Source organism: Passer montanus, unplaced genomic scaffold (genome assembly GCF_014805655.1).
Source record: "Passer montanus isolate IOZ18808 unplaced genomic scaffold, ASM1480565v1 scaffold39, whole genome shotgun sequence".
Classification (NCBI taxonomy): domain Eukaryota; kingdom Metazoa; phylum Chordata; class Aves; order Passeriformes; family Passeridae; genus Passer; species Passer montanus.
In genome coordinates, this window is record NW_024368707.1 from 5,993,955 (window position 1) to 6,021,928 (window position 27,974).

Below are 27,974 nucleotides of genomic sequence, written 5' to 3' on the forward strand. Positions count from 1 at the left end.
AAAGGTCAGCTACCGAGAGAACAGCATCTTCCTTCACTGCAGAGAGATGGTGGAATAAGCCATATCTGGCAGTGGCAGAGGAAATCTGAGGATCCAGCCCAGCTGATCTGATCACCTGCCCTGCCACTGATCAGGTTGGAGCACAGATTGCTGCTGAGTAATGCACTTATGAGTTACCAGTACAAAGCAGGAGCACTCTCGGGATGGTTAGAGGAAGTTGTAGTGAAATGGGCTGGAGAGAATCATCAAGAGAGTCCTGTGAGACTTGGGGAAAGAAAGGAAATGCATTAAAAAACCCCAAAAAACTAACCCGGTGACCCACAAAACAGGAGCTGCATTAGTACAAACTCATGATTCACTTTGGTTACTTTCCCCATAATATTGCTTTCTTGGGTACTGTCAGTCAGGGGAGGAAGTCCCTACATCCTACATGCCACTACATCCTAAACTGTGGCAGGCAACTCAATGGACTTGTAAACTGGAGTTCTGTTAATATCTCCAATTAAGCACATTGGTCTGCAAAGCACTGCAAAGAACCTGATTGACAGAGCATGTCACATCTTGGATTATTCAGAGTTTGCTTTGTAACTGATCAAAATTTGCGCATGAAAAATCCAATGTGTTAATTTATATACACAATATATATGTGGAGGGCAATAAAGGAGCATAGTTACATAAATGAAGCAATGAAAATGTCATTAAAATTAAGCCAACGTTTTCTTTTTTCCACAAGAGTTGATGGATAGCTAATTATTCTCATTTGACCCAAGATTTACCTGAAATTAAGTCCTCTTTAAACTTGTTTTCCTGCCCCTATTGTTAATGATGTCAATCAGAGCCTCCCAGAGTAGTTGCTCTGAGTGATCTGGTCTTTCCCCACCTTACTTTCACTGCCAGCTCCTTCCTCTTTTTCCTGTTTATCTGATTCTCATTTCCTATGATTAAGCACTAGATCATTACACTGAGATATGGAATATTTGTTTCCTTCTCCCTTCTAATCAAGGACTTCTGCCTAATATTTCCATTGTATCTCCTAATTAGCCTCTTCTGGGGAAAGCTTTATGCTGCTTTCCTGTTTATATTTTTCTGAAGGAATATTGGTAAAACTTTTTATAGCATGTTCAAAGAAATGTCTAAAGTGTAATTTCCATCCTAGACTCTGTGAGAGGTGTGGGTATAGTCCATTTATCAAATTTTGAATGGGATGCCTCATGCTTTCCTGAACCTATTTACTCTGATAATTTTAGGGAGTTGTTTCTGGATATCCTACCATAAGAAACAAACTGAAAAAGTGGCAAAACAGAAGTCATTAGTGAAAAGGACTGAAAAAAAGTCCAAGACAACTTGTTGACAGAAACCCAAGAACTTGTCAAAGTGGCTGAGCTTATCTTAATGGCAGCCAGAGGAGTGTGGAAAATTACCTATTTGGGGAATTTACAAAGAAAAAACACGTAGAACATACTGTTGGCTTCTTTCCTTGCTGACCAACAAGTCCAGTTTTGCTGTTAATTTGTCAGCCCTGGCATCTACTGTGTTTCAGAGACTTCTCTGAATGTGGCAGAGTTGCCAGGCTTGGTCTGGGAGTACTTGAGGCATCATTACCCAGCTGAGAGCTCTTCCCCTATATATCAACCTCATCCAGAAAATCCAACAAAGGATTTACAAACATCTCCCAATTTAGGCAAAACCTCTCCCTCAGTCAGCTAAAGATGCATTTGAAATTATGTGGCAATTGAATGGTGAGAGGAGCATTTCTGTGAGGCACAGATGCTGGTGTCATCCTCAGCCCTCACCTTCTGCATCCAGCCTCATGCCCATGGACTCACCACACTGGGTAAAGAATTTCTTCCTAACATCTAACCTAAATCTCTCCGTTTTCAGTTTAAAACCATGGATGTTTTAAAAGGAGGGTGGCATTTGACCTTTAATTGTGCAAAGACACACAAGTAAATTGCCCCAAGCCTCACACGACAAAATTTCTGCAAAGTGATGGCACATGGGGGAATGTGACAGCTGAAGGACAACACTGATCTCCTGCTTGGGAACACTACCTGGGACAGAGAGAGAGGACTTCTGTCCTGGGATGTCTCACAGATTTTCTACAAAGCAGTCCTAGGGGAACTCACTCTTCAGAGAAACATCTTCACTACCAAACGTCTCCCTTCACACTTTTAAATTTGCCAGCAGCTTTTAGTCTTCAGGCTTGTGTTGGGCTTTGGAGACAAAACTAAACTGAATCTCAAGTTACTTCATTTAAACCCATGCATCTTCATTCTCATGCAGGACTCCAAAGTACATTTCTGTGAGCTGCTGCTGTCACACATCAAACCTGTGCTCCAGCAGGACTTCAGCCACTGCAATGTGACCTGGGAGAGGTGAAGGAGGAAGGCAGTCACACAGCACACCTGGCAGCCTAAACCTCTGCCACTCACTGACTGATGTAAGGCTCACCATCATCACACATGGACTCGGCTTAACTCTGAAACAGCAAACAGGAAGTGGACGGGGCATGGAGATGTGTTAACACTGGAAACACAGAAAGAAAGCAGCAAAAGATGTATGGATTTCTCTTGTCCTCTGGATTTGCGACAGGAAACAGAATGTGAAGTGGTCAAGCATTATCCCTTTCAGTTGGCAGCAGCTCTTTGAAGACCAAAGTAGCTGCTGCCAAACCACCCAGTGACACAGGATTTGTGCAGACTTGTCCCTGCCTTGGCTTCTGACCAGACATTCCTGCTTTCCCCTCCTCCCTGCAGCTTTCCAGCCACCTGCTGCCACTTTCAGCTTTCTGCTGCTATATATATATATTTTAATCTCTCCTGAATCCTGCCTACATTTTCTGAAGGGAAGATGAAACTGGATTTTTTCCAAGGAGGCTTTTCTAAGGAAGCAAGTTCTTTGTGATGTCAGGCCATTAAGCTTTTTTAGCTTCCCTTCAGCCATATTTGAGAGAGGGAAGTGATCTGAAAGGCTGTAAGTTTCTACATGCAAAAGATCATAGAATCATTGAATACTCAGAGTTGGAATGGACCCACAAGGATCACTGAATTCCAACTCCTGGGCCTGCACAGGACAGCCCTAAGACCAAGCCATGTACCCAAGAATATTGTCCAATCACTTCTTGAGTTCTGCCAGGCTTGGTGCTGTGCCCACTTAATACCGATGCTGAGAAGACAAATGGAGTTGGTTTATTTTTATTTCCCTTCACTACTGGGACAATGAGACAGAAGGATATTACAGTAGGGTATTTCACTTAGATACAGCCAGGAACAAAAACCTGGCCTTGCTGCAGGGCACTGAGAGCAGGGACTTCACTTACATGAGACTTCAGGTCAGTATGAGGCATACTTTTATGCATACATGTACACACAAAGAAATATAAAATCTGATTGCCTGCAACAGGTGTGCAGTTCCCTGCAGGAGCAGATGTCAATCTCACGAGAGTCTTTTGTTTCAGACAGGTACAGGCCAGCCTGCTTATCAAGCAGCAAAGCTTGAGTTGGTGAGTCAAATTCTAGCAACAGCTGAAGTTTGTTTCTTGGTCTAGAACAGACAAAAAAACAATCCCCCCATAAAACTCCCTGCACTAGCAGTTTCTCAGACACTGCCTCAAGCTTTACGAGCCTTCAGCATTCCAGCAAACACACTTCCATGACATCCCAGGGGCAGCTTGTTTCTAATCACAGAACACTGTGTGACTCCAGCCTGAACCACAGGAAGACACAGGCTGTGGAGGAGATGGTGGGAGGTGATTGGAGACATCTGGAGTGGAAGTGTCCCTCCCACCTAGAGACTTCCAAGTTAAAGAAAACAGATGACTCAAAGAATTAATTCCAATCCTGTATTCTAAGAGGAATTCTCATTAATTCCAGAGCATTTGTAGCTAACATTAGCAGAGGTGACAGCATTAACCTGTGGCACTATGGTTATGTAGTCACATCCCAACTGTGGCATTGCTGTCTCTTCAGGAGTTAAGGGATTACTTCCAAGATTACTTCCAAGCAATTTTAACTGTTATTTCACAAAATACAAGAATATAAACCTTCTTCATTTCCCATTGGAAAAATAAACGATGGAAGCATCAATGAATATTTTAACAGATTCTCTTTTGAATCCCACTTTTTAATTTTCTAGATCTGTTTAGAAGAACCCTTCCTTTACAAAAAAAAACCAAAACAAACAAACAAAAGCAGCATATTTTCTTCATTCTCCTATAACTGAACTGACTGAAAGGACAGAGGCTGGCTCCACCCTATCACTACCTTTAGGAGGAAATTTCACAGTTAAAAAAAAAAAGTCTGGTTTTGATACTTGCAGCTATTTTCTTTCCCACACTTGCATATTATTTTCATTTTATTGATTTCCATCATAAATGTTTTTGGCAAGGTTTACTACAAGGTAAGGAACAGATAACAAAGCATTTCCTCATAGTCTTAAGTTTTATAGGTAATCATTGCTAATAAAATAATGACTACTTTAAAAAGTCAAATAAAACCAATATAAGAACCATGGCCATTAGAATATTACCTAAACACACAGCAAACCAGCTTAATGCAATTATATGTATCAGTTTTCTGTTATATCAAAGACCATATACTTTAGTACATAGCAAATAAAGATTCTGATTTTAACTTCAAATAGTCACTTTATATTTACTATAAAATATTAAGTGACATTTTTGAAAAGCAATCCGATTTTTGAAAAGCAATCTCTAACATGTTAACTGCACAGAAAGCACAACTTTTGGGAGCAACTGTAAACCACAGAAGGAATTAATTCTTTCTGATGCAAATACTTATCCATAGAAACAGACTGTCTTCCTAATCTCCAGGTTCGTTTTCAATGCAGGTACCTTCCCTCATCTCAGTTCTTCCTGACATTTTATTCCCGTATCTTGTGCAAATATATGCTACAGAAAGTTTCACAGGCGATTTCTAAAACCTCCTGCCTTCAGCGTACCTAACAGAGGTATCAAGGTGCTCACTTGTAAAGCTGCAGCAGCCTGAGTTTACAATCTCATGAAAAAATTTTTTGGTGAAAAGGTGTAAGGTCACAGCAATGTGTCCAGCTCAGAAACTCATTCCTAGAGCTTCCTAGAGTGCTTTGTAGGGCACAAATACAACAAGCCCATGGACCTTTCCATACTAATGGCACTGACATGAAAACACTTCAGAGTTAAACTGTACATCTGTAGAGAGAGATTGTGATTTATTTGTAGTTAATAAAAAAATATTTTAAAAACACAGAACTTGAGCTCAGCTTCCTTTACATAACATGCATTGATAATGCAAACCATCCTTCTTCTTTTTGCTTTTCTACCTGTAAAAGAAGAAACCAGGTGAGATTAATATACAGTAAATTTCCCATAGACATGTGTGTTAGGACTGTTGTCTGCCCTTAGCACCATGGAGGGGGTCACACCACCTACCACACCTACCTTAATAAGTTCAAATTTCACTTCTATAGGTTGCTGTATAGGTTGCTGTCAGGATAGCAAGTCCTCGACCCTAACTCTGTTCTCCTTATCAGTCCTAATTTAGGTTATTTTGGACACCAGGAAATAGGTTATTAGTATGTCCTCATGGTTGCTTTCAAGCCTATAAACAGCTTTTATGACTGGTTTATCAGTCTGTACCACTGCAGATCTCCCTGTGAAAGCATCTCACCACAGGCTATCCTTATCTTTGTACATCAGGAGTCAGAAATGTACATTGGGCCCTCTTTACATTTGTTTATTCATCCTTCAGCAACTGACTTGTGCAACAGCTGGGTAAGAGCTTGCTTGCCTCTTGGCTCTACCAGTACATCATAATCACGGCTTGAGATTCTCTGGAGCCACCAGGGAAAGACTTCCAAAGGTTTCCAGTTCTAACTCACAAAGATGCCACAGCACAAAAGGGTTACTTATGAACAACTCTGTGGCAGAAAATAGTGAATGTCACTAGTTCTCAGGTCTCTTCTCACCAATTGTCTGTAATCCAACATGCCACTAATTTATGGATAATAGCCTTTAGGGATATTTAAAACAGGACAGAGCTCGCCTCCCTTCATGCATCTTACGATTATCTTTTCCCTTTCATGACAACATATTAACATTTTCTGGCTGAAGATTTTTCAGTCTCACCTTTGGTCTTTGGCTGACAGAAGTTAATTTGACACTTTCTGACATGGCACTTAAAGGTCTGCTAGAGTCTCCTACAGTCCTGGAAATATTCAAAATAAGATTTTAAAAGTGAAAAATGGAAGTGACTACTAGAATATTATCTCTGATCCTGAGTTAGGACCCCTCATCAGCAGTCTTCAACAATACATGTCATCTGTCTTGTGTCAGATTGCACATATTTTAAATACAAACATAGCAAGTTGTGAAAAAGCCATTAGACCTTTGTCCCACTTGCAGAATTTAATGTGAGAAAGTAAGGGAAAATCCACAAAGCCAAAAAACCACATGGCAACCTCTCTGTTGTGTTCAATTTCTACTGCATGGCTAATTAAGATAGTACAAATACAACATAGTAAAGGGTGAACTTTTACCTTCTCATACTGGTCATACTGGCACGGGGAACACTGTCATCTTTGGAGCTGTCTGCAGCCACTGCCATGGGAACAGACACTTCAGCTGTCCTCCTTGCATTTTCTAGGTAACAAATAATTGCTTGATTCTGATGAGAACACAGCAACATTGCACAACATTCATTCTGTTTTACAGTTTTTTCCAGAGGTATCACAACCTCTTCCCAATTGCACAGATACACAGACCAGAAATAAAACATCAGATTAAACATCAATTTCATACTCACTTTCTGAAAATGACTGACAATGAAAGCAGAGACTCAGAGCAACTACAGACAATGCTCACGTATATAGAATGGTTCTTCCACTGTTAAATTTTCTGTGTTTTTTGGCAATTACAGGCTTAGAGAATTCTGATCTCTCATCTTTATTGCTTTAGGATTTTACTTACCATGCTGAATTTACATTACAACAGCCAGACAAGCATTCAAAGTGTTATGAACCGACCCAGGAGTCACTGCATATGCACCTGCATGCAAATGCCCACACACGGCTCCCTCCTCCCCCTTCTTCCTCTCTTTAAGTCCTTCCCCCTTTATACATCCTCTGTGGTTTCACAGGGGAAAGGACAGGTGTCTCACACAGAGCACAGGGTCACATGCAGTTCTGCTTGTAATGATAATAACTCCATGAAAAGATAAAGCAGCCCTGACCTCCTGCAAAGTAACTTTTTTTGTAGTTACAGATGGCAGCTAAACTATGAATCTTGAACCAGCAAGTATATTCCCTCAACTAATCTACCTCTTTACATGACTCCAGTCATTCTTTCTATTAGCACAGGCAGTACTCAGCAAGACAGTCTGATGGAAAGAGCACCCAAAGCACAAAAACTAAAATGGGGTTAAGAATAGGATGACCACTCTGCCATAAGTTTTAGAAGCCTGATGTAAATACTTCAGTCTTTTTCACCCAAGAGTCTGCACAAGGACTGATTACAAAACCCAGTGCTGACCACCAGAGATTATCACAGACTCAATTAAGTTGAAAAAGACATCAGAGATCATAGACTCCAACCTTTGAACAACACCTTGTCAAACAGACCAAGGCACTGTGTCACAGCCAGTCTTTCCTTAAGCACTTCGAGGGATGGTGACTTCACCACCTCCCTGTGCAGTCCATTCCAATACCTGACAATCTGTGAAAAAGTTCCTACTAACGTCCAAATGTAGCATCTGTTCTTCAGACAAGAATGAAGCAAAGAACAGGTTTAACATGAAGCACAGTACTTGCAGCAGACTAATTACTAAGAAGAAAACTTTAGCAGAGGTCTAGCTGCTATATTTTTAGCTCTCTGAAGTAAGAGGTGTTTGTACCACACAGGCATTAACAGCAAGTGTAGTTCTGACCACAACCACTGATCCAGATAGGGACTTGCCAAAGGAGAAAAACATGGTCTGACTAGTTTTTGTTTCTCCTGAAGGAGGGTACTTACCAGTGTAATTCAGGGATGGGGTTGGAACAGGAGACAGCATTGGAGGGACCACATCAGCAGCAGCTGATTTCTGCTGGTCTATCAACTGCAGCAGTTTATCCCGTGCTTCTGTACTCTGGCGATTCAGCTCCGCTATTCTTTCCTCCAAGCTCCTTGATACCACGAGATGGCTCTACTTGGATAATGGGATAATTACTTCCAATGAAATATTTACAATTTGCACCCTGAAGGAGTGCATACTATATATTTCAAGTACTTCTATGCATTTAATTCTCAAACTGAAAGGGAATATAATTATGTAGCACTTCTGTGAAAAATCTGGTTTTGGCCCTTTTACTGTCCTGTATCTAAGTCCTCAACTGATTAAACATTACAGTATTTTATACTGGTCTTCCCTCAAGCAGGAAAAATACAGCTGTTGTCCATGTAATTAAGAAAGAAAAAAAATCTCAAGCCCCCACCCAAACCCACCCCCCAAAAAATACCAACAACTGCCCCCCCCCAGGAAAAAAACCCCACCAAACCCAAACAAATAACCACCCAGTAATTAAGAATATACTTAACCAGAGAGACACATTCAGGAGGGTCTGGGGAAGCAAAAGCAGGTTTCTGGCAGAAGTGTCCTGGAACTCATCTTAAAGCCAGGTTTTGATTTCTTTGATCTCTTCCCCTCCCTGTCACTAATTGCTTCCACAAAAACAACACTTACTAGGGGTTTGCATCACCTTGTACAACCAAATGACCAAATACTACACAGCATAACCCAAAGTGGAAAACGACAACACTCTCAGCCTACATTTAAATTAAGAAATTAAAAATCTTCAGAATCCCTAATTTAACAGTCAACCAGCCACTGTGGTAGAACAAAAGCCAATAGCAAGGACAGGGATGTTTTTGTGATGTACACTTCACTCACTGGGATCCTACCAAGTAACTGCTTAGTTGCAGGTTAATTTTTTTCCACTTAAACTGAAGCCTTCAAGGTCTCTCTTTCCCCAGATCTTTGGGATTTTCACAGAGGAGGACTGACAAGAAGACCCAACAAGCACATACACTACGACCAAACATTTGCAAAAGATGTACTTGCACTAACTTGAATCTCATCTGCTTTTGGGTCAGAGTAGCAGAGATGTGTGACATGGCTCTAAATATGCATTTTACAAGCTTGACAAGAAGCTGTGGGTTGGTGCAGTGCTTTCACTGCTAATAGTATGCAAACTGCAAGAGCTTGGATCACATTGCAACACCACCTCTTTTGCAGCATAACCTTATAACCTTCTTCAGAACCCATGTACAACATAGGCCAAATATGAGAAACTACTGCTGATTTGCTTATGGAATAATAATAAAAATAACAAGTCTCAAAGCAAACAAATAGTAAGTGACAACATGAAAGACAAAAAAGCACCAGTAAACTCTGGGAAAGAAGATCAGCAGAAAGGAGATCCAGCCTTCCTCTCCTGTTAAATTCTGACCTGTCCTTGTGAAGAGTCTGGACTAGGATCTGCATTTTGTGTCAGGTCTGGCTGATGCAGACAATCACTTTTGTCTCCAGGGACACCTCTGAATTTGCTCAGTTGAGCTTTAATTAGAGCATTCTGCCGTGTGAGCTCAGCTATCTGTCCCAGCAGATCACCATTTCGAAGCAACTCTTCAGCTGTGCTGTTTTTTCCAGCATCACCTGGGCAGGACAGACTGGTTTTCTCACGGGAACTCTCCAAGTCTTTGTCTGCAGGAGGAACTGGTTGCCTTTGAGATATGGGGCAGTTCTCCTCAGTTATGCTCTGTGTCCTCAGGGAGGAAGGTAAGCTCCTTTCCTTGCATGGCTCTCTTTCAGCAGACTGGGAAACGGCTGCAAACATTACAAACACAAAATAAAGGAACAGTAAGGACAGTGACATGAGATCCTCACCGAGGAGACTAACAGTGACTTTATTGCATCAGGTTACTAATAAGCAAGCAGGAATTTGAATTGTAACATCTGGCCTGAATGGTGTTATGGTACTGATCCAAACCACTCTATGCAATATCAAGCTGTAAGAACTCACTAGGTGAGTATTTCCTATTGCAAACAGTCTTACATTTAAATGATTTAGTTCAAGATTGACAATCACTAAGAAGATGAATTGTTTTAAATTTCTTACCTGACAGATAAAATACTATTTCTTAGTTGTCCTCCATTTTCCAAAATTTAGTTACCTTGACTAATAAATGGTTTTTGTTTCAGTTCTGATATTCACATTGGGTTATTAACAAAACTTTTAGGATACTGAAACAAAAAAATACAAGACTTTTGGCATGATAATAAACTAACTACTCAGCCCCTGAAGAGGAAGCACTGTGGCCAACAAAAGTAGTCAGGTATTTTTTTGTGGTCATCATCAGCAAAGAGATGATACTCCACAGAGACACGACTACAGTTACAGCACTGTCTGCTGCTACATGCTAAGTCCAACTTGACTTTTGTGACCAAAACCAGATTTTCTATGCTTCATACACCAAATGGACCATTCCTTCACAAGCTTTAGTTTTTGCCTCTTGAGCAGAGATGAACACTTAAAAAATTACACTCAAGTGTGTTTTATGAAGCTATGAGCATAAAAAAACATTCATTGAGTTTAACATTTGTTGGGCCATTTAGCATCAGTCTTAAGATAGGAACAATATATTCTAGAGAAATCTTGGAATACAATTCTGCGTTGCGGTTTCAAATGACAGAAGACATCTGACAGTTCTCAAGGGAACTGAAACTAGACATTGCTCTTTGTAGATCAAGACCTTCAGTTCATTTCCTCCAGATTGTTTATGTACCTCCTCACAGCACAGCAGACCACCAAGTGGCTGAACTAGATAAAAATTTCCAATTGCCCAGCCAACTCCTTAAAAATCAAAAGGACTTTTGGTTATTTTTCTGACTTGGAAAAGGCTTAAAAAACAACAGCTAAAAGGGAGGAAAAAGGAGAAAAACCACAAAACCCATTCCTGTACCCTCCTTCTTGTCAGCCACCATCAATCTGGCCGTGGATGTAATTATCTGCCTCTCAACAAGGGTGTTATCCAGGGCCCTGGTATGTCCCGTGGGATGCATGTGTGTACAGTGACAATTGCAGCAGGAAACAGCTCAGTTTTAGAGCCACAGTGTGCTTCTTTCTGCTCACTCCAGTAAGGATAAATGAGAAACACCTTCCCTAATTACCCTGATGAACTTTCTTCCTCCCATGAACCAGAACTGAGCTATGGATACTGAGACAGGACTGAGCTACCCGGTTATTTAGTAACACACTTTCACCCAAAATTTCATCAACCATTTCCTGTGTATTGAATGGGAACCTTGCTCCCACAGCTTCCAAAAACCCCTTTGTTGGGAAAATTGGCTCAAAGCAGGAACACAGAGCCTACAGACATCCTGGTGTGTCTGCAACATTGCAGAAACAGAAGTTCCAGGCTTCAGTGGTCCCACCATTAAAGGTGATGGAGGCTGGATTACACCATTAGCAGACGGAAATCTGAAATGATGTGCTGTAGGTCATCAATAAAGAGCTTCAGCAATCACACAGATCTAACAATCAAAATGAGTACAGAATAAAAATGTCACTCTGGATTGCCACTGGCAGGACTGCTGCCAGCAGATGGAAAACAGGAAGTGTAAAGGCTGTCTAGCAACAGGCAGAGTAACAAAGGAAATGCATATCTGGGTGCAGCAGTAGGATATTCCAGCTCTAGGGCCCATATGTCTAGGCACACAGATTAATAATTTTCCATGGAAAATGCATCTTCAGAGGTAGTGTAAGATTGAAACAGTAACACACAGCACAGATTCCTAAGCCTACTGCAGTCAGAGAGATCTCACCATTCTGGAGGGAAGACAATTCCTGACTGCTTTTCTGCTGTGGTGGGGACAACAGCACAGCTGGCTGGAAGATGTGAGCTGGGAAGCTTCTACCAGGTCTCATATCACTTGAGGCACCTGGCCCTGGGTGAAACGTGAAAGGAAGTTCTTCCTGTGGAAATTTCAGCATATTTTCCCTATTGCCTGCTTCAGGCCTGGGCTCAGAGTAGGTCAAATCAGGTTTTTCTAAAGAAAAAGACAAAGCAGGCATAAAAGTTAAACAAATGAACAAAACAAACCAACCAAACAAAAAAAAAGTACAAAAACTACTTATAGTGAAATAGCAGTATAGGGAAAAATATCAATAACAACTCCTGTGTTCAGACAACTGAAAAGACAGACAAGAGTAGAATATGTTCTACACCTTTCTTCTGATGTCCAGGTACAGAAGTCTTTCACTCAAGCAAATTATAAATCTTTACTGGCCATAAGAGCAAGAACAACTCTTACACACAGCCTCACAATTTCAGTAGCATGAGATCTGTTAGTAGCTCATGCACAAGACTTACAGATATATGACTTGAACAGGTATCTGAACTGCATTTGGCAACATAGTCTTGAGAAAATCAGACTTATTTACTTGTCCTAATCCCCCACATTATAAATTCGATGGCAACAATGCTGTTAGAAAACAATTCAAGGCTTTTGAGCTCTGCTCATCTCACTATAATTTAATTCAAATGAGATGTCTCTTCAGTGGGAAAAAAAAAGATTCTTCCTTTAACTAGGAAAATAAGGAAAAGATTTGAAAATTCTAGTGCTGCAGAATTGATGAATGTGAAGGTTTGGGTGTTAGGTTGGGGGTTTTTTTTGAGGTGTGCTCTTCTGACTGTTTGGATTTTATATTTTGGGGGTAGTTTCCTTTTGTTTGCTTTTACAAGGCCTGGATCTGGTAAAAAGGATCTGGTATGTGGCTCCTTCCAAAGAAGAAAATCTTTCCAGGAAGAAAGCTTTTAGCTACACAAAAATTCACAAAACCAACATTTAACTACATAATACAAGTAACTCTGAGAAATTTTGGGATTCACAAGAAGTTACTGACCTTGGGAGCAAAAGCAATGCATTTAAACAACTGACCAGGAAAGACAGCTGGGAGGAAACTCAGTGGTGAAAGGTGATTAACAGTCCAAGTTGAATCCTGTTTGGTTAGTTTGGGCACCCATCTACTGGCTCAGCTTAGCCTGTCTCCATGTCACACATCACTCAGCTGGTCACTACGCTCTCACACAGAGCCACAAACACCAAGTGACACCTCTCTGGCTGGTTGGTTCCGTGTCTCAGCTGCTGCTGTTCTGGCCAGCAGCGACCTCCAGTGTCTTATGCAAGAACCAATCTCAGACTGTCAGGCTGCTCAGCAACAGGAAGCTGAGATCCTGATTCTGTTGGGTTTGACTTCTTTGGGTTTCTGGGGTTCTTTTAGGAGCCTCAGAATGAAACTGACTTTGGATGTCACCTTAATGGGGGAAAGCTACTCTCCTCCTTTGCTTGTGCTCACAGCAGAACCTGTGGCCTGTGAATTTACAGAAGTGACATTCACACTCTTGCAAGGGAACTTGTGCAAGCAGACATCTATTAAATACCAGATTTTCCACAGGGATAAACTAACAACTTCTCTTTCATCCTTCACACATTCATTGTACGCACCTTGGCTGTTTGCTGGGCCTCTGTTTGCAATTCCAAAATGTTTTGGACTTTGTTCTCTTTCTGGTTCTTCTAAAGGGAGGCCTTTAAATGCTTGTGTGAGACACATCAGCTTTTGATCTGTTACTGTCATGTATTGCTGAAGTTTCTTCTAAGGAGATAAAAAAACCCCATATACAGAATTACAGGAATTTGTGTTCTACCAAAATAAATTAGAAGAAGTCCTGATAAGAAGTTTGGCCTCTTAATATTACTGCATGATTCTGTAGGATTCCAATGAGGATTAAATATTATTGTCTCCATGTTTCTCATTCAGAAATCATGTGTTTTGCCTTTTCTTACTCATGACATTACTTCCTAAGATTTCTTAACTGCATCATTCCCAAAAGTAGCCACTGATCAAATCTACCTCCACTGGCAACTGAAAAAAGGAAAATGTAGTATTACATCTACTCATTGCTCCAGTAGTGTTAACAGTATAGAAGTGTGAAAGAAAATGCCTAAACTTTTAGATGGATAAAGTAAAGGTCAGTTTCACAGAACCAGCACTTTCTCAGGCTTTGAAGTTAAATAAAGATAAACAAACAACTTTCCACATCTCATACCCATACCTGCTACTGTAATTCTTGGGCTCCACACGCAATTTTATCAGTTTCTTTCTGTTTATGGTTAAAATCTCCAGAACACGAGACAATGCATCTCAGCCCATATTTGCAACAGAACTCAGAATTCTAACATGCAATCTGCTGATTGGTAAGAAGCAAGGGGGACTCAGTACCTGCACAGTAATGTTTTCTTCCCTTACTTGAAGAACTTCAGCAGTCAGTGCATCAATCAGTTCTCTATGTTCATTCAACAACTCCTCCTGCTGCTGCCTCATCATCTCTTTCTCATGCAGCTGCATTTCAGCCTAAAAATGGAGAAAAAAATGAAAACTTACTATAAAGCAACACAGACTCATATTTGAAAACAAGAATGAGTCATTATGTCATCATAATGTAACAGCTCTTCCCACTATTGCTAAATTTTATTACTTTTATGACAAAATCAAATTGTCTGGCGTTGAGAACTGTCAGAGAGCTTAACTGTTTGTCTCTGATCCTCCAGGACACTGTAGGGAATCCTAGACATCCTTGTTCTTCCGCCTTTACAGCTTTTACAGGATGTGACTAAAAGCATTTTCTCTCTGCACAGATACAGTTTCTTAAGTCACTGAATGTTCAGGTGTGCTGATGCTTGCCAGTTTCCCGTGATACTTGTACCTAATCTTTAGTTTCCCTAATTCATTAATGAAGACAAATTTGACTAAGTAAAGGAGAACATACTTGCTTTCTAATGTTTTCCATCAGAGAGGAAAAGTTGTACAGGGTTTCAAAGTATGATAACCAAACAGCTCTGCATCCACATGAAATGAATGAAAAAAATGAATGTTTTTGAGACTAACTCACAGATACTGCCACCAGACACAAAGGCAGGCAGATACACCTCCTTTAAATATATGAGAGGCAAACCATCCATTTTCTGTTTCCTTTGCAGCTGGAGAGAACAGGGTTTTTTGTATTGATCCAAGTGAAGGATGCTGGCTCAGAAAATAGATAAAGAAATCTGTACAGCACAAAATAAGCACTTCTACCCTGGCAGCAGCAATGAAGCTTCTGATGCCTGAGATCATCTGGATGAGCTACTGTATCTACTAATCCTACACAGCACTAACCTAGTTTTGGAGGAAAAGCTTCCAAGTAGCTCTGTCTTACATTTATGCATAGGGAAACCATCAGGGTAACATCTATTCCTATCCCCAGGTAGGATTTAGGTCTGATATATCCTGAAAGAAATATTTTCATCCCAGCCCACTGCCAGGTGTGGCTCTAATCACATGAGCTTGAACACTGCACCAGAACAGGCAGCAGACAGGGAGAACAGAGCAGCACAGATTCAGGGAATATGATCATACTCTTTGTCATGTGGGTCTGACAAAGAAACAGCTTTCTTAGCAGAATGAGGGTGAGGAGGGAATGATTAATTAAGGATCTAGCACCTTCCAAGTGGCTAGACTGATCACCTTCTAGCACTTGGAAGGTGATCTAAAAATTAGTTTAGAAACCAAATCACATTTATCCATTTCCATTTACGAATTTCATATGCTTTTACACACATTTCAGAAGTTTCTTTTTTTCTAGCCCCTTCTATAGTCACTACTTCCTTCTTATAGGTTGGTTGGTTTGTTAATCACTTAATAAAAACACTTTCATGGAAGATTCCTGAATTAAAGTTTCTCTTCCTACTTTTTAGATACATTTTTGAGAATAAATTAGGCAATGTCCTTTATTGCAATCCTTCTGATTTTCTGCAGCAAAACTGAAAGGGGAGGAAGTGAATCTCTCCAAAAGCTTTGAAACTTCATGAAGACTGGCTAACTGACTGTTTAACTAAAATCAGGGGCTTTCTAAATATCCCCTGCAAAGTCATGTTCTTAAAAAGCACTGCCAGTTATAATTCAGGCATTGGAAGTCTGCTAACTCTGTTGGCTAGGCAAGACAGATGGTGCACACAAGTGCTTGATCTGTGTCTGCCATCACAGGGACCAGGTTTTATAAAACACTCAAGACAAGCTGGACTTCTTCCCAGCAAATTCTCAAATTATAACTATAATTAAGCCACCCTGAAAAGGGAGAAAAGTCACTTTAGAATATGAATGCAGTATCTATCTCAAGCAAGCTTGAATACAATTAACCACATTATGCAGCTTGAGTGACTCTGTAATATTGCTTACTTAAGAATTTAGGTAGTAAATTTGTGTGTGTGGCAGACAATTATGCAAACAATCACTTCTGGAAGGATGGAATGGTAACAAGAAAAATAATGAGAATAGCTTTGGAAGATGTCTGAGGCTCAGGAATAACTCATTTCTGTAGAAAAATTAAAGACAATCTAAATAAATAGGATTATAACTGCAATTACATTTATAAAACAAACTGGATGCTATTAAATTGATGTATTCCTAATAAACAGAAAACATTCTACTGAAATGCTAAGATCCTTCCTTATAACTGAAAAAGAACCAAATTTAATTCTGTTACAATTTGAACAAAAGCCAAGCATTATTAACTTGTTTTAAAACACAAGACTTTCTCAGCTGACGTCCATCTTCTGATGGCAGTTGCTTTTCACTCTTGGATTAATTACTTACTATTTGCTTCCAGGATTTAATCAAAGTAAATTCTTCCATACAGATTAAATACAGTGTAATGTAAGGATTAAGTTATTATACATCTGGAAAGGAAAAACAATTTTAAAATAAGATGGGTTTCCCCCTTTCAATTATTATACCTTTTGAAAAGGAACCAAAATTAGACAGTTCCACATTCATTAGAGATCTATTACCTTTGCTATGAAATAGAGCATAAGCATTTAGATAATATATTCTGTGCACCTATTAAGAGTGCAGGAACTGTCATCATCTGGTTTAAAATGTTACACAGACCAAATTATCTGTGAGGCACTGTTGCCTCTTGACAGCTCTGGGACACAGATGAACTAGAACACTTTTTGGTTTTCCTTTTATTTTTTAAAAAAAGTTTCTACATGGCACACAGGTGATCTTTATAGAATTCCATTAATTCCCAGCTGTGCATTGTTACAGTGAGCACTTCAGATCATTCCTGCTTAAGGCAAAGTTGCTGTTCTGGATACTAAAAGAGGACTAAGGAATCCCTGAAGGAAAATAGGGGATTTGGGTCCACTGCTCTGGTGACAACAGCATCACCTTTGGGAGGCAAAGGAAGAAAATGAATTTGCAAAAAATGCTGTAGTTATTACCCTGCTACAACTCTGAGTATATGTAAATAATAATTTAAAGTTATTTCAATTGGTATTTTCTGCCCTTAGACATTGAGAGACTCTCACTGCAGTCAATGCCTCCATTTTCACTAGGGATACCAATTCCTAATAAACCAGTTCCTGACAAACTAAAAGTTTTAACTCCTAATTGCATGTGATAATCAAAGTTCAATGTATAATGCTTGGAAGCCAGAAAAAAAACAAAGTTCACATCTGTAAAATAACTTTACACTCTTTTTTATTCAGTCTCCAGGGGCAGTCCTAAGTCTCTCACCTCCTTGAGGTAGCGCATCAAGCGGCAGAGAGCGTTCACCAGTGACAGCGTAAACCCAGACAGGCCTTCACTCCTCTCTTTTTTTGGGACCTCACGACCTGTACATCGCTCATATTCCTCCAGTTCATGCTCTACTTCCTGGATCATGTGGCTGAGAACATCTAGGCTGGGCTTGTTGTCCCTCTGAAGGTCAATCTGGATTAAATTAGCTGGAGAATCACCTCTCTTCTGTCTTGCAGAGTTCTGTGCAGCTTGCTTTCTTTTCACTGAAGGAGAAGAAAAAGGGGTCATTGGAATTTCAACTTGTATAGAGATCTTTGCAGTACTAATGAAACTGCATTGTTTATTGAAGTAAATCAAAGGAAATGCCCTCCCTCTTGCCACAAGATGAAACAGACCATCAAAGCATGTCTCCCAGTTATTCCAGCTATTTTCAGATCCTAAAAACCACATTTTTTGCTGTCACAGTAGTATCTCTCAAGCACAACTGTTTGGTGCTTTCATCTTGGATACACCTGTTTGTACTTTTTTCCAGTTAAATGCATGGAAATAGTCTGCTAATGAAAAACATCAGCTGCTTTCTCATACTCAGTAAGCAACTCTCCTTTCATGTTACAGCTTGCAACTGATGCCAGGCCCCTCATACAAACACATAGAATATGGGGACTGAAATGCATCTTTGATCTGTGCAGCACAGAACACAAATCTGGATCAGAACTAGAGAAGTCCTGCCCAGGAGAGGACTCCACAGGCAGCACCAAAGGGCCATTTTTATAGTTCCCAAATTCCCATGGACTCTGCTTTACCAATGAATGTGCAGAACACAGGGGAAATACACTACACAAGGAGCTGTGGAACATACAGCCTGAGATATGCTCAAGACTCAAAGACCCCCTCATCAAACTTTGGTATTAGCCCTGCAATGACTCCCAAAAGTCCCTTCCAACCCACATTCTCTTATAAAATTAAGGACCTTGGACAAAGGGTATTTTATTTTTAAAAGTACTTAACTCTTTGCTGCAATTTGCTTTTGTTTCCTTGAGTTTGGGTTCAGCACTTGTCTCACAGTGTCAATGGAGTCTACAGACTCTTCATCTTCATTCTGAAGTCTGGAATGGGTTCTCTTGATTACACTGGTAGCATTGAGGGCTGATTTAAACACAAAACAAAGAAAAGAAAGTACATGTGAAATATTTTGGGCATGTCCTTAATAGTAGTATGTTCCAGACTAATTTTATGGTAAGAGCTGGCTTTTTAGTCTGAAAATAAATTAGCATCAATTATTTTAGTCTGAGCCAAATTAGCATACACTTCTGTCTCAGACCCCCACCCAGGAAAGGAATTCCAGATAGGATCCTATGAACAGCCCAACAACCTCGCTGTGATTTGGCAAACCCAACCTGAGTGGTCCAATAAAGGGGAAACAGTTGTTGGAGTCCGAGGCACATTTGATTCCTGTGATAAGGTGGTTTTTCTCACATCCTTTTCAACCCACAACGGAGAATTCACCAAGGAATTTTCTTTTCTCAACAACCGAAGTAGCCTACATTCAAAACAAGAATAACAGTGAACTGTAACAGGACAATTGGCATGATTCCAGGTTATCTGTCATGACAGAGCTCCTAAAATTAACTGCAATTGTTCAGGTGAGCTCCCTACTCTCATTCCCAGTCTCAATGTCACAACAAGGCCTTTCCCTGGAATATTATCTGTCATGACAGAGCTCCTAAGATTAACTGTAATTGTTCAGGTGAGCTCCCTACTCACTTTCATTCCCAGTCTCAATGTCACAACAAGGCCTTTCCCTGGAATTCTGATATCAAGAAAGGAGGGCAAGAGGAAACAGAAGAACTTAACTATACCCATTCAACACGCTTTTAACTCCACCTGTTTCCAGTGTCAAGCAGGTGGAAACCTGTGTTTGTACTGACCTGTCAGAATTGATGCTGGATTTGAAACCCAAAACGTTATGTTGTCCATCTTCTGATAATGCTTCCTCCTCCTCTTCATTAAGAGCCTTCTCAAAAGACAACAAAGAAAACAAAACAGAATTCAGAAGAAGTTAGAGACCAATTTAATGGAATTGTTTAAAGAAAAAAAATAAAAGCATTTGTTTTAGTCTCCCCGCCAAAACATACTTAAAATAAAAATACCACACAGGAAAAAAACCCAAATCCACACCCCTTTGTAGAAAGTTCTGGGGGACTTTAGTACCTAAGAAACACTGATACTGACAGTATCAGTATCTCTGAAAATAACACAGCAAGTGACTAATTAAATAACCAATATTTTCCTCATATGATTTATATTAAATATGAAAACCCATGCAAACTAGAGGATAAAATAAAAGCTGTTAAGAATGTACCAAAACAGAAATATAACAGGCAAAATATGGAAAAGCAACCCAAATTCATACCATTTGTAACATTTCAGTCATTTGACATTAAAAGCTAAACAACTTCATAATGAGACCAGCAAAACTACATTTATAGTCTGTGTGTAAAATGCAACCAGAACAAAATACAGTCCTATGTACAACTACAATTATACCTAAATACAAACAATCAAATTTGGAATTAGGGTTCCTCAAACTGCCAGGTTTCTGAGCTGCTGAGTAGGTTTCACCAGACAGCCTTTAACTGTGATTTTTGTAGACACATAAGAACTCACAGAATCTTGGCACACCATCAATACGTGTTTCTTTCAAAAATTTCAGGTTATCCTGAAGCCTGCATCCAGTGGCACAGCTTACAAAGGTACTGCAGTTTGCTCCTCATATTAAAAAAATGGAAAAACAAATGCCACACCAAAACACCTAACACAGAAGTACCACAACTCAGATTAGAGATATTTCTGCAAGATAGTAGGAAATGGAAGTAGAGGGCCATGGGAATATGACACCACCACTTTTGCTCCCAACAGCCTGTTTGGTCTTCATCAGAGGGAAGTTTTCTGGCAGCACCACATGCCTGCTCTCAAACCCCAGTGAGCATTCCTGGTACAATATGTTATTAAAAGAAAACAGAGCACAAAGACAAACTAAATTAAATTTTAAACAATTTAAAAATTGTTTACAACAAATCTGAATAAATATAAAATAATGCAAAATATTAAAAGTTAAACTTGTAGGAGTCATCAAGGCCATGGAGTGAATTGGGATACAAATAACTGTGTCCCCATATAGGCAGACATAACTGGTAAATCACAGACATACTCTGAAATGTGCGAATTAGTTAAGTGACACAGAAGTTCTTCTCCTAGACTGTAATCACATTGTGCTCTTTCTGAGAATTCCAGAATTTAAAAGGGAGGGCACACTAATGTGAGAGAGTTTCTACGAGACATAATGTTTGTTTCTCATATCTGAGAGTTAAATCAAAAAAATCACGATTCCCAGAGTCTCACAAAAGAAACTCACCTCTTTAATCTTATCTTCTATGAATGTTATCAACAAAAGCCAATTTAGTTCTGCTTGGAAATTCTTATCTTTGAATAGTCTTATTTTGTGCAAACAAAAAAGCCACAGGATGGGTACGCATGGAACAAAATATACATTACCTGGGAATCCATGACAGATTCACTAAGGATGGAAAGCTGACTGGGTGGATGACTTTTTTGTACAATGGGTCCTTGAGATGATTCTAGGTCACAGTTAGGAGCCACTGTTACATTAGGAAAACCTAGGGGAATTAAACAACACAGGGAAGAACACAGAGGGCTTGGTCTGTACTTATGCTGCAGGACTTTATACTGAAAATCAAGCTCCTGTACTTCACAAAAAAATGGTCACAGGGATGTCACTTTAAACAACAACCAAAGACTGACCATAGGGACAATTTAATACACTGGGCCACATACCCAGCTTTTATCCTTCCCACCCGCATAAATTCACTTGTGCAGAAGCAGCTTGCAGGATCAAAGTCACCAGGAACAAAAGAGAATGGCAGCCTACAGAGAAAAACCCCTAGGTTTAAGATTTCATATACAAATAGCCAATCCTGCCTTCCAGCAGCACAAGGATCCACAAGCCAAATTAAGAAAAGGAAAAGCTGATATTGCTGATAAATCTTCAGTCATATCCAAGAGGAAAGAGTCAGCTCATGCAGCAATGAGAATCAGAACTACTGCAACAGCTCAAAATGCTGCTCTGCACAAGCCAGTAAAAAATGGCTATGAAATGGTGAGCACAGAGGTGTTACAGAGCACATGTCATGAAATTCCACAGTGGACCAATACAGTGGAATAACCAGCCATCAGTCACTCTCCCCTGCCATGGGAGGTGATAGCCTCACCTGTGTTCCATCCAACATGAACAGGATCAATCACACCACGTTAGACAATGAGATGAAAGCAGTTAAAAAGAATGCTTTGCAAAGCAAGACTATTCATGGAAAGCAAGGAGATCATCTTAAATGGGCTACTACACATAGATGAGATGTTCTACCTGTTCGGGTGCGAGGAGCATCCTCAAGCAAGTCTTTTGCCACAGCCATAACCTGACCAGATCGTTCCAATACATCTTGCAAATGGTACTGATCAGACAGAATCTGAAAGCATAAGGAAACTTTACACTGAGCAGACTGATAACTTCCTTTTTTTGCCCCTGGTATTGCTCCTCTAAACAGTTACCAAGAGAAGAGCCAACAAGAGAACGTTTGCAAAGTTGGTATTGTGCAATTAGATCCCAAATAAGATAGATCAGAACACCATACTTCATGTAGAGTAACTAGAATTCATACTGTTTTTCTGAAAAATTTAACAGTTATTACTTCTGAGGCCCCCATCAGCATTGACTCTCTTTAGAACAATTCTTTTCACTCCCTCTTCTCCTTCCAGCCTGACACAAGAAGCTGGGTATTTACTACATGCTCATCAAAAAAAAGTCATATATAGCAATTAAAAAAAAAAAAGCTCAAATCATTTGATCTCAATGTTAAGTCATAGAACACTTACCTACATCTGACACCCAAAACATGTACTATTTGATATTCAAATCAATTCTAGCAGACTTGTTTCACTCAGTCTTGCCTCCTGAAAATCCTACCTAAAACTTAAGCCACATACCACCAAAAGTTCCAACAGAGGTAAACACAGCTGACTACATCTGGCATCAGAAGATATTTTGGGAATCTCCAGAAAATACAGCTTCTGTACCCAAATTCTCTCTCCCAAAGTCTCTCCCTAGTATATGAAGTCCATCACAACAGGTTCCTCCTAAGGAAGGATGTCTTGGATTGCCAAGCAAGAGGCATCCAGCTACCATGAGCCAAATGGAGCTGACTGTGGATGGGGCCTTGTGAACAGAGCACAATTTAAAGCTCCTCACTGATGCCTGGCTTCATTCAAAAGCTGGAAATCAAAAACGAGTAAAATTATATCCCACAACCTGGAGAGAAGGTAGGTATTCTTAAAAACCTGAGAGGAGGTATGCAAGTGACCTCCATCATGGTTCATCAAACTGATACAGAGACTGTGAGTACTTCAGAAGTCCTCACAGAAAAGGCCCAAGTATGCCTTCCTACTCAAAATTTGAAAACTGACTGACAATTTTTGCTCCTCCAGGAATCATAAGAAACTGTTTTGAAATGGTTTCACAGTACTCTATGCTGTTATCTCCACAGAGCTATTTCCAAGGTCCATTGGTAACTTTGCTGGCTTACATTTAGCCTCATACAAAAAATTCTAGGCAATGGCATTTCACTTGTTTCTCCTCAACATCCTATTTTACTACATGCTTTGTTATGTCAAAGTATTCCTACATATCTGAGTTTCATGCTTTTCTAGTCTTTTGAGCTTGCACTGCAGTAAATTAGACTTCTCATAATAATTCTCATAGCAAGTCAGTGAATGTTCATCTTTCAAGCACTTCACAGATATAATTTTTCAGGCCACTGTTCAATTTTCACATCTGATACAAGCTAAATCTAGTCTTTCCATCTGACATCAAAACAATGCAGGTTTTTAGATAAAGTTATTATACCAGATGGGCAGAAGAAAAAAAATTATAGAAAGAAAAAAGAAAAAAGTTTATATGATTGATTTCCTGAAGATAATTAAAATTAGAGTGTTGTGTGTAATCAGACAAAAATTATCCCGATTAGTTTGTTTTTAGCCTCCTCACTAAATCTTTTTTGGCATCAGCAGGTTCCTAAGCTCTACCCTCCTGCTGAATGTGTTATGAACATTTTTAGAGCATTGCTCCCAAGGTAGATTAGCCCACATTTGCTTGTGATGAGAGGAAAAAGTGGTATCATCTTGTAACCCCTTTAGGCCCATTTACATGCCGTGGACAAATTCACTGGGCAGTGTGCTTTGTCCCAGTTTAGTATCACCTACAAATTTCATTAAAAATCACCTTCCCTCATGTTTCAGACTCTTATCAAAGCAAATAAACTGGACTTATCCTAAAGTCTCTCCACTACAATAATCCATTTACCTTTACTCTTTGGTGCAATGCACTAACATTATTTCAAAAATAAGTTGCTACAGGACCAATCTGTGTGGTACCTACAAATTCACAGTCCTAAGTTTCAGAGTAAGCTCATTATCTTTTCATTCAGATTTTTAGGTAGATCAATCCCCAAAATATTAAAATTCTGCGTATCTATTCTGTAACTCTTTTGTAATGTCTGTCTGTTCAACACACAACTACATGAGAAACAACACTAATAGCACCGTGTCAGCTTTTGTCTCCAAGTCTTTGCAGTTGAGCAAGATTCAAGAGGCTTAGAAAGTTACAACACTAAAAGAAAAAGATCACCAAGGTAACAGACAAGGAAACAATTCTCAGTGGTTGTGCTCTACTGGGAGACGCTATCTCCACAGTTACTCTGAACAACAGGACCTGGCAATTAACAAGATTTCAGTTAGGGAGAGGTGAAAACGGTAACTCTTCTCTTTTTATTTTGTTATTCTGTTTTGGTTTTGTCTCTGTGTTTCTATCTTGGCATAATTTCCTTTTGTCTTCCTTTTCACTGATTCAGAAGTAAACACAAAGTAAACTGAATAAAATAATCTCAACTATCAAGGGGAAAACCACTCAGGAGGATGTGAGATTTGTACATTTTCATTAGAAACAGCAACAAATATAGAAGGCTATTTCCTAAACATGAGTTTCACATCTGCAAAAGAATGAAGTCACATAATAGGTAGCCCAGCCAAATGTCAGAAAATATGGTCTAATCTACCTTTTGTAATACATAACTTATTTCTGCATGGAAGTATTATTGAAACTAGGCTGCATTAGGGAAAGTCATGTAGAGGTTCACAGTGTTTTTTGAATACTGTGCTGAAATATACTTGGCAGAAAAGTACCAAAGTAACAAAAGTCCAAGTCTGAGGCTTAATTAGCAAAATATCCATAATACAAAAATTCTACTGTGATTGCAGAGAAACAGGGGTCAAATAGAAAACTAGGTGGTGATCTTCAATTCTAAGTACTCCCATTTGTTTGTCTATGCTTGAATGTTCTCAGAGATCAGGAAGTGACTTCTGAAAAATCACAAAAGACAAAACAATGAAGATTGTGATGGTTAGTCCACTGCACATTTACAGAACTAGCAGATCACGTTTATTTTGACTGCTAAGTGAACACTGTTCATCATCATTCTTTACCAGCATGAACAACTCTCAGTGAGTACAGAGGTCTGAAAGCCAATTTTCAGATTAGTTTTTGTAACACCTGGCAAAGAGTGACCTGCCATGTGAAAAAGGAGATCTACCACCACTTTTCAGTGACAGCTACTTTCTCTGTTAACTAGGCTTAGGTTTACTGCTACAGTTCAATATTCAAAAGTAAATCCAATAATATATTTACAATCAGGGTGCTTTAGAATGCTGAGAACAAGCTTTTCAATCCTCAGATGACAAGCTTGTCAGCCACAGCTCATCAGTCTTTGTTGCCTCAATTTTCCTCCCTTAACAACTTCTTGACTCACCCTTTCAGCCCCCTTGACACTGGCCTTTCTCTGTTTAAATAAACAATGCTCCCCTCTGACAGAGAAATGTTCATGTTTGCATCAAAGAAAAATGCCAGACATGAGGAAGAAAAGGCAAGCTAGCAATAAGAACCCAAAGAACACACATACTTTTTATAACAGTTGAACTCTGCAAACAGTTCCTGCTCAGATGACAAGAGGCCTGCAGAATTCCAGAGGGCACAGCCAGGCAGCCTGGGTCAAATGTGCAATTCTGTGTAACAGCTGGTTTGTCAGACAGTCCACTCCAATCACTGCATGCATGCAGCACACACAGCATGGGCATGTATGGGATCAAGTTATCAACAAGGGGAGCAATTGTGCTTCCATGAGCACGAGCAGTTTTCCAGGAGTACTGCAGATCACCTGCAGCAGGCTGCAAGTGCAAATTTAGCTCTCACCTCACGCATCAGAGCCAATTTCCTTTTCTCCAAGGAATCTGCATCCAGTTGCCTTTGCTTCTTCCATTTTCTGTTCAGTGCTTTCTCTTGGAGCTCCAGATGTGCCAATGCTTTGTTTTTTGATTTGTGTATTTCACGGCGACGGAGCTACAGAAACATAAATAATTTCAAAAATCAATCTTAAGCAAAATATGCAGAGCAAAGCTCACAAGCTCTTCTTGATTGCACCTTTCATGCACTGAACATTATTTATGTTAACATCACAGTAGTGCCAATGACAACCTCATAAACATCCACAAGTGTAAAATGCCATCAGTATTGCCATCCAAATCCCATCCAAATTTAAAGCAGTTCCAAAGATGAATGGGGAAAACTGAATTTCTGTCTGCCCTACACCACTGACTTGGCAAGAGTTTTCTCAGCTGTAAAGGGAGGCAAAACCCAAACACTAACACCTGTAAGGTGCCTAAAAAGGCATAATGCATTTTCCTGATTTAACATTGCCAGTCATCAGACATAGTGTCTCCCTTCTTCTAACTATTAGATTACATTAAAAATATATAGTTTAAATACAAATTAAAGAAATTAATGCTTGCTAAAGCCTCTAGAAGGTATCAAGGCAAACACTTGTAGAATCAAGTCTTTCTCTGCTACTGTGACTATCTGTCCTGAAAAACCTGTCAAAACTTATACTAGCTCATACTACCTCTTCCATCTGGTAATTAGTGCTATCAAGAAAATGTAAATACACATCTAAATACATGTAAATACAATGTAACGAAATGCATGTAAATACACACGATCTGTTTATTGCAATGAATTCACATACTTTGCAATCAACAGGTCACTCAGTATAAAGAAATTGTGTTAAATTGTTTAAATGAAAATTGAATATTTTCAGAATTAGACAGGCTCCTCAGACAAAGCACATCTTTCAGTCCTTCCCAGCAGAAGTAAGACCTTCAACTAATCCACTGACCTTTCATGTATTTATGTTTTTCATGCTTTTATGATGGCATGCAATTTATTGAAATAAAAACCGCAGCTACTGCTTCCCAGTGGGAACAGGAAACTGAAGAACACCAACTGCTGGACCTGGAGATGCTCAGTATCATAAACAAAAAAACTAGCACTAAGGAGACAACATGTTCAGAAGCTTGAAAAAGAGATTAAACATTGGCAGAAAATATCCCCATAAGCACGGTAAGCACTTTTTATGTCAGACAACCAGCTAAATGTCCTTGCCACAGGGACAGAGCAGTGCCTGCTGTTAAACTTACAATATCCTCAGGAGTTGCACGGTGCACTGTCAAATCGTGGACGGTACTCTGCGAACAGCAACCAGGGAACACGTCAAGAATTGTAACTGAGGGCAAACTTTTTTTTTTAAAGTTTTATTAAAAAAAACAAAAAACAAAAAACAACCCACAAACAACTTTTAAACTGCAGTATAATTAGCCTAACACTATACTGCCATGCACTTTCATGGAGCTGCAAGAGCGTTCCACCCTCGCCGAGGCAGCCGCCAGGAGCGAGACCTCCCCCAAAGCTGATCGCGCTCTTTCCCCCGGAGGCGCAGGAGGCCTGGCCTCTGCCGGGGCCCGGGGAACCAGAGGGGCCGTGTCCCCCTCGCACACGCCGTGTCTGCCCGCCCGAACCCTCACGCAACCCGGGCGTTTCCACGGCGCAGCCCTTGCGGCGGGCGGCGGCTCCCCCAGCACGGAGCCTCCCGGGCCTTTTTCCCAGCGGAAGCCGCCCGGCAGCGGGGAGCACTTACATCCCAGTCCCGCTTGGCCGCCGCCGCCTTTCTGGGGCCCTTCCTGCCGGTGGTGCGGGGCCGCGGCCCGCGGAGCAGCGACATCGCGGCCGCGGGAAGGGGCGGGAGCGAGGCCGCCGCCGGCCCCGGCTTTGCTCGGGCCGCCCTGAGCGGAGGGGCGGAGCGCGGCCT

General features: G+C 40.2%; 1 protein-coding gene across 3 annotated transcripts; it reads right to left on the reverse strand.

The window, feature by feature from the left end:
• Positions 1–5,189: 5,189 nt before the first annotated feature.
• On the reverse strand, positions 5,190–27,937 carry SPICE1 (spindle and centriole associated protein 1). 3 transcript variants are annotated; one of them, XM_039717956.1, is made up of 17 exons: positions 27,804–27,937; positions 27,307–27,354; positions 26,027–26,173; positions 22,094–22,196; positions 21,208–21,329; positions 19,581–19,666; positions 19,050–19,192; positions 18,661–18,798; positions 17,650–17,915; positions 14,314–14,445; positions 13,539–13,686; positions 11,856–12,080; positions 9,481–9,857; positions 8,006–8,177; positions 6,535–6,637; positions 6,125–6,203; positions 5,190–5,319 (listed from the first exon to the last, which is right to left on the reverse strand). In XM_039717956.1, the coding sequence occupies exons 1-17, from the start codon at positions 27,885–27,887 to the stop codon at positions 5,266–5,268; spliced, it is 2,427 nt and encodes an 808-aa protein (XP_039573890.1). In that variant the 5' UTR covers positions 27,888–27,937; the 3' UTR covers positions 5,190–5,265. The 3 variants fall into 3 exon arrangements, with proteins under 3 accessions (XP_039573890.1, XP_039573888.1, XP_039573891.1); XM_039717954.1 differs by having other exon boundaries at positions 9,481–9,866; XM_039717957.1 differs by lacking the exons at positions 21,208–21,329; positions 22,094–22,196 and having other exon boundaries at positions 9,481–9,866.
• Between the last annotated feature and the right edge of the window lie 37 nt (positions 27,938–27,974).

Excerpts from the sequence above, each read along its gene's own strand:
- SPICE1 (XM_039717954.1), bottom strand. The coding sequence starts at position 27,887 with ATGTCGCTGCTCCGCGGGCCGCGGCCCCGCACCACCGGCAGGAAGGGC. Across the intron at positions 19,193-19,580 it reads TCCAGCATCAATTCTGACAG|GCTACTTCGGTTGTTGAGAA; the intron begins GTCAGTACAAAC and ends TTTTGAATGTAG. Across the intron at positions 8,178-9,480 it reads CAGACTCTTCACAAGGACAG|AGCCATCTCGTGGTATCAAG; the intron begins GTCAGAATTTAA and ends TTATCCAAGTAG.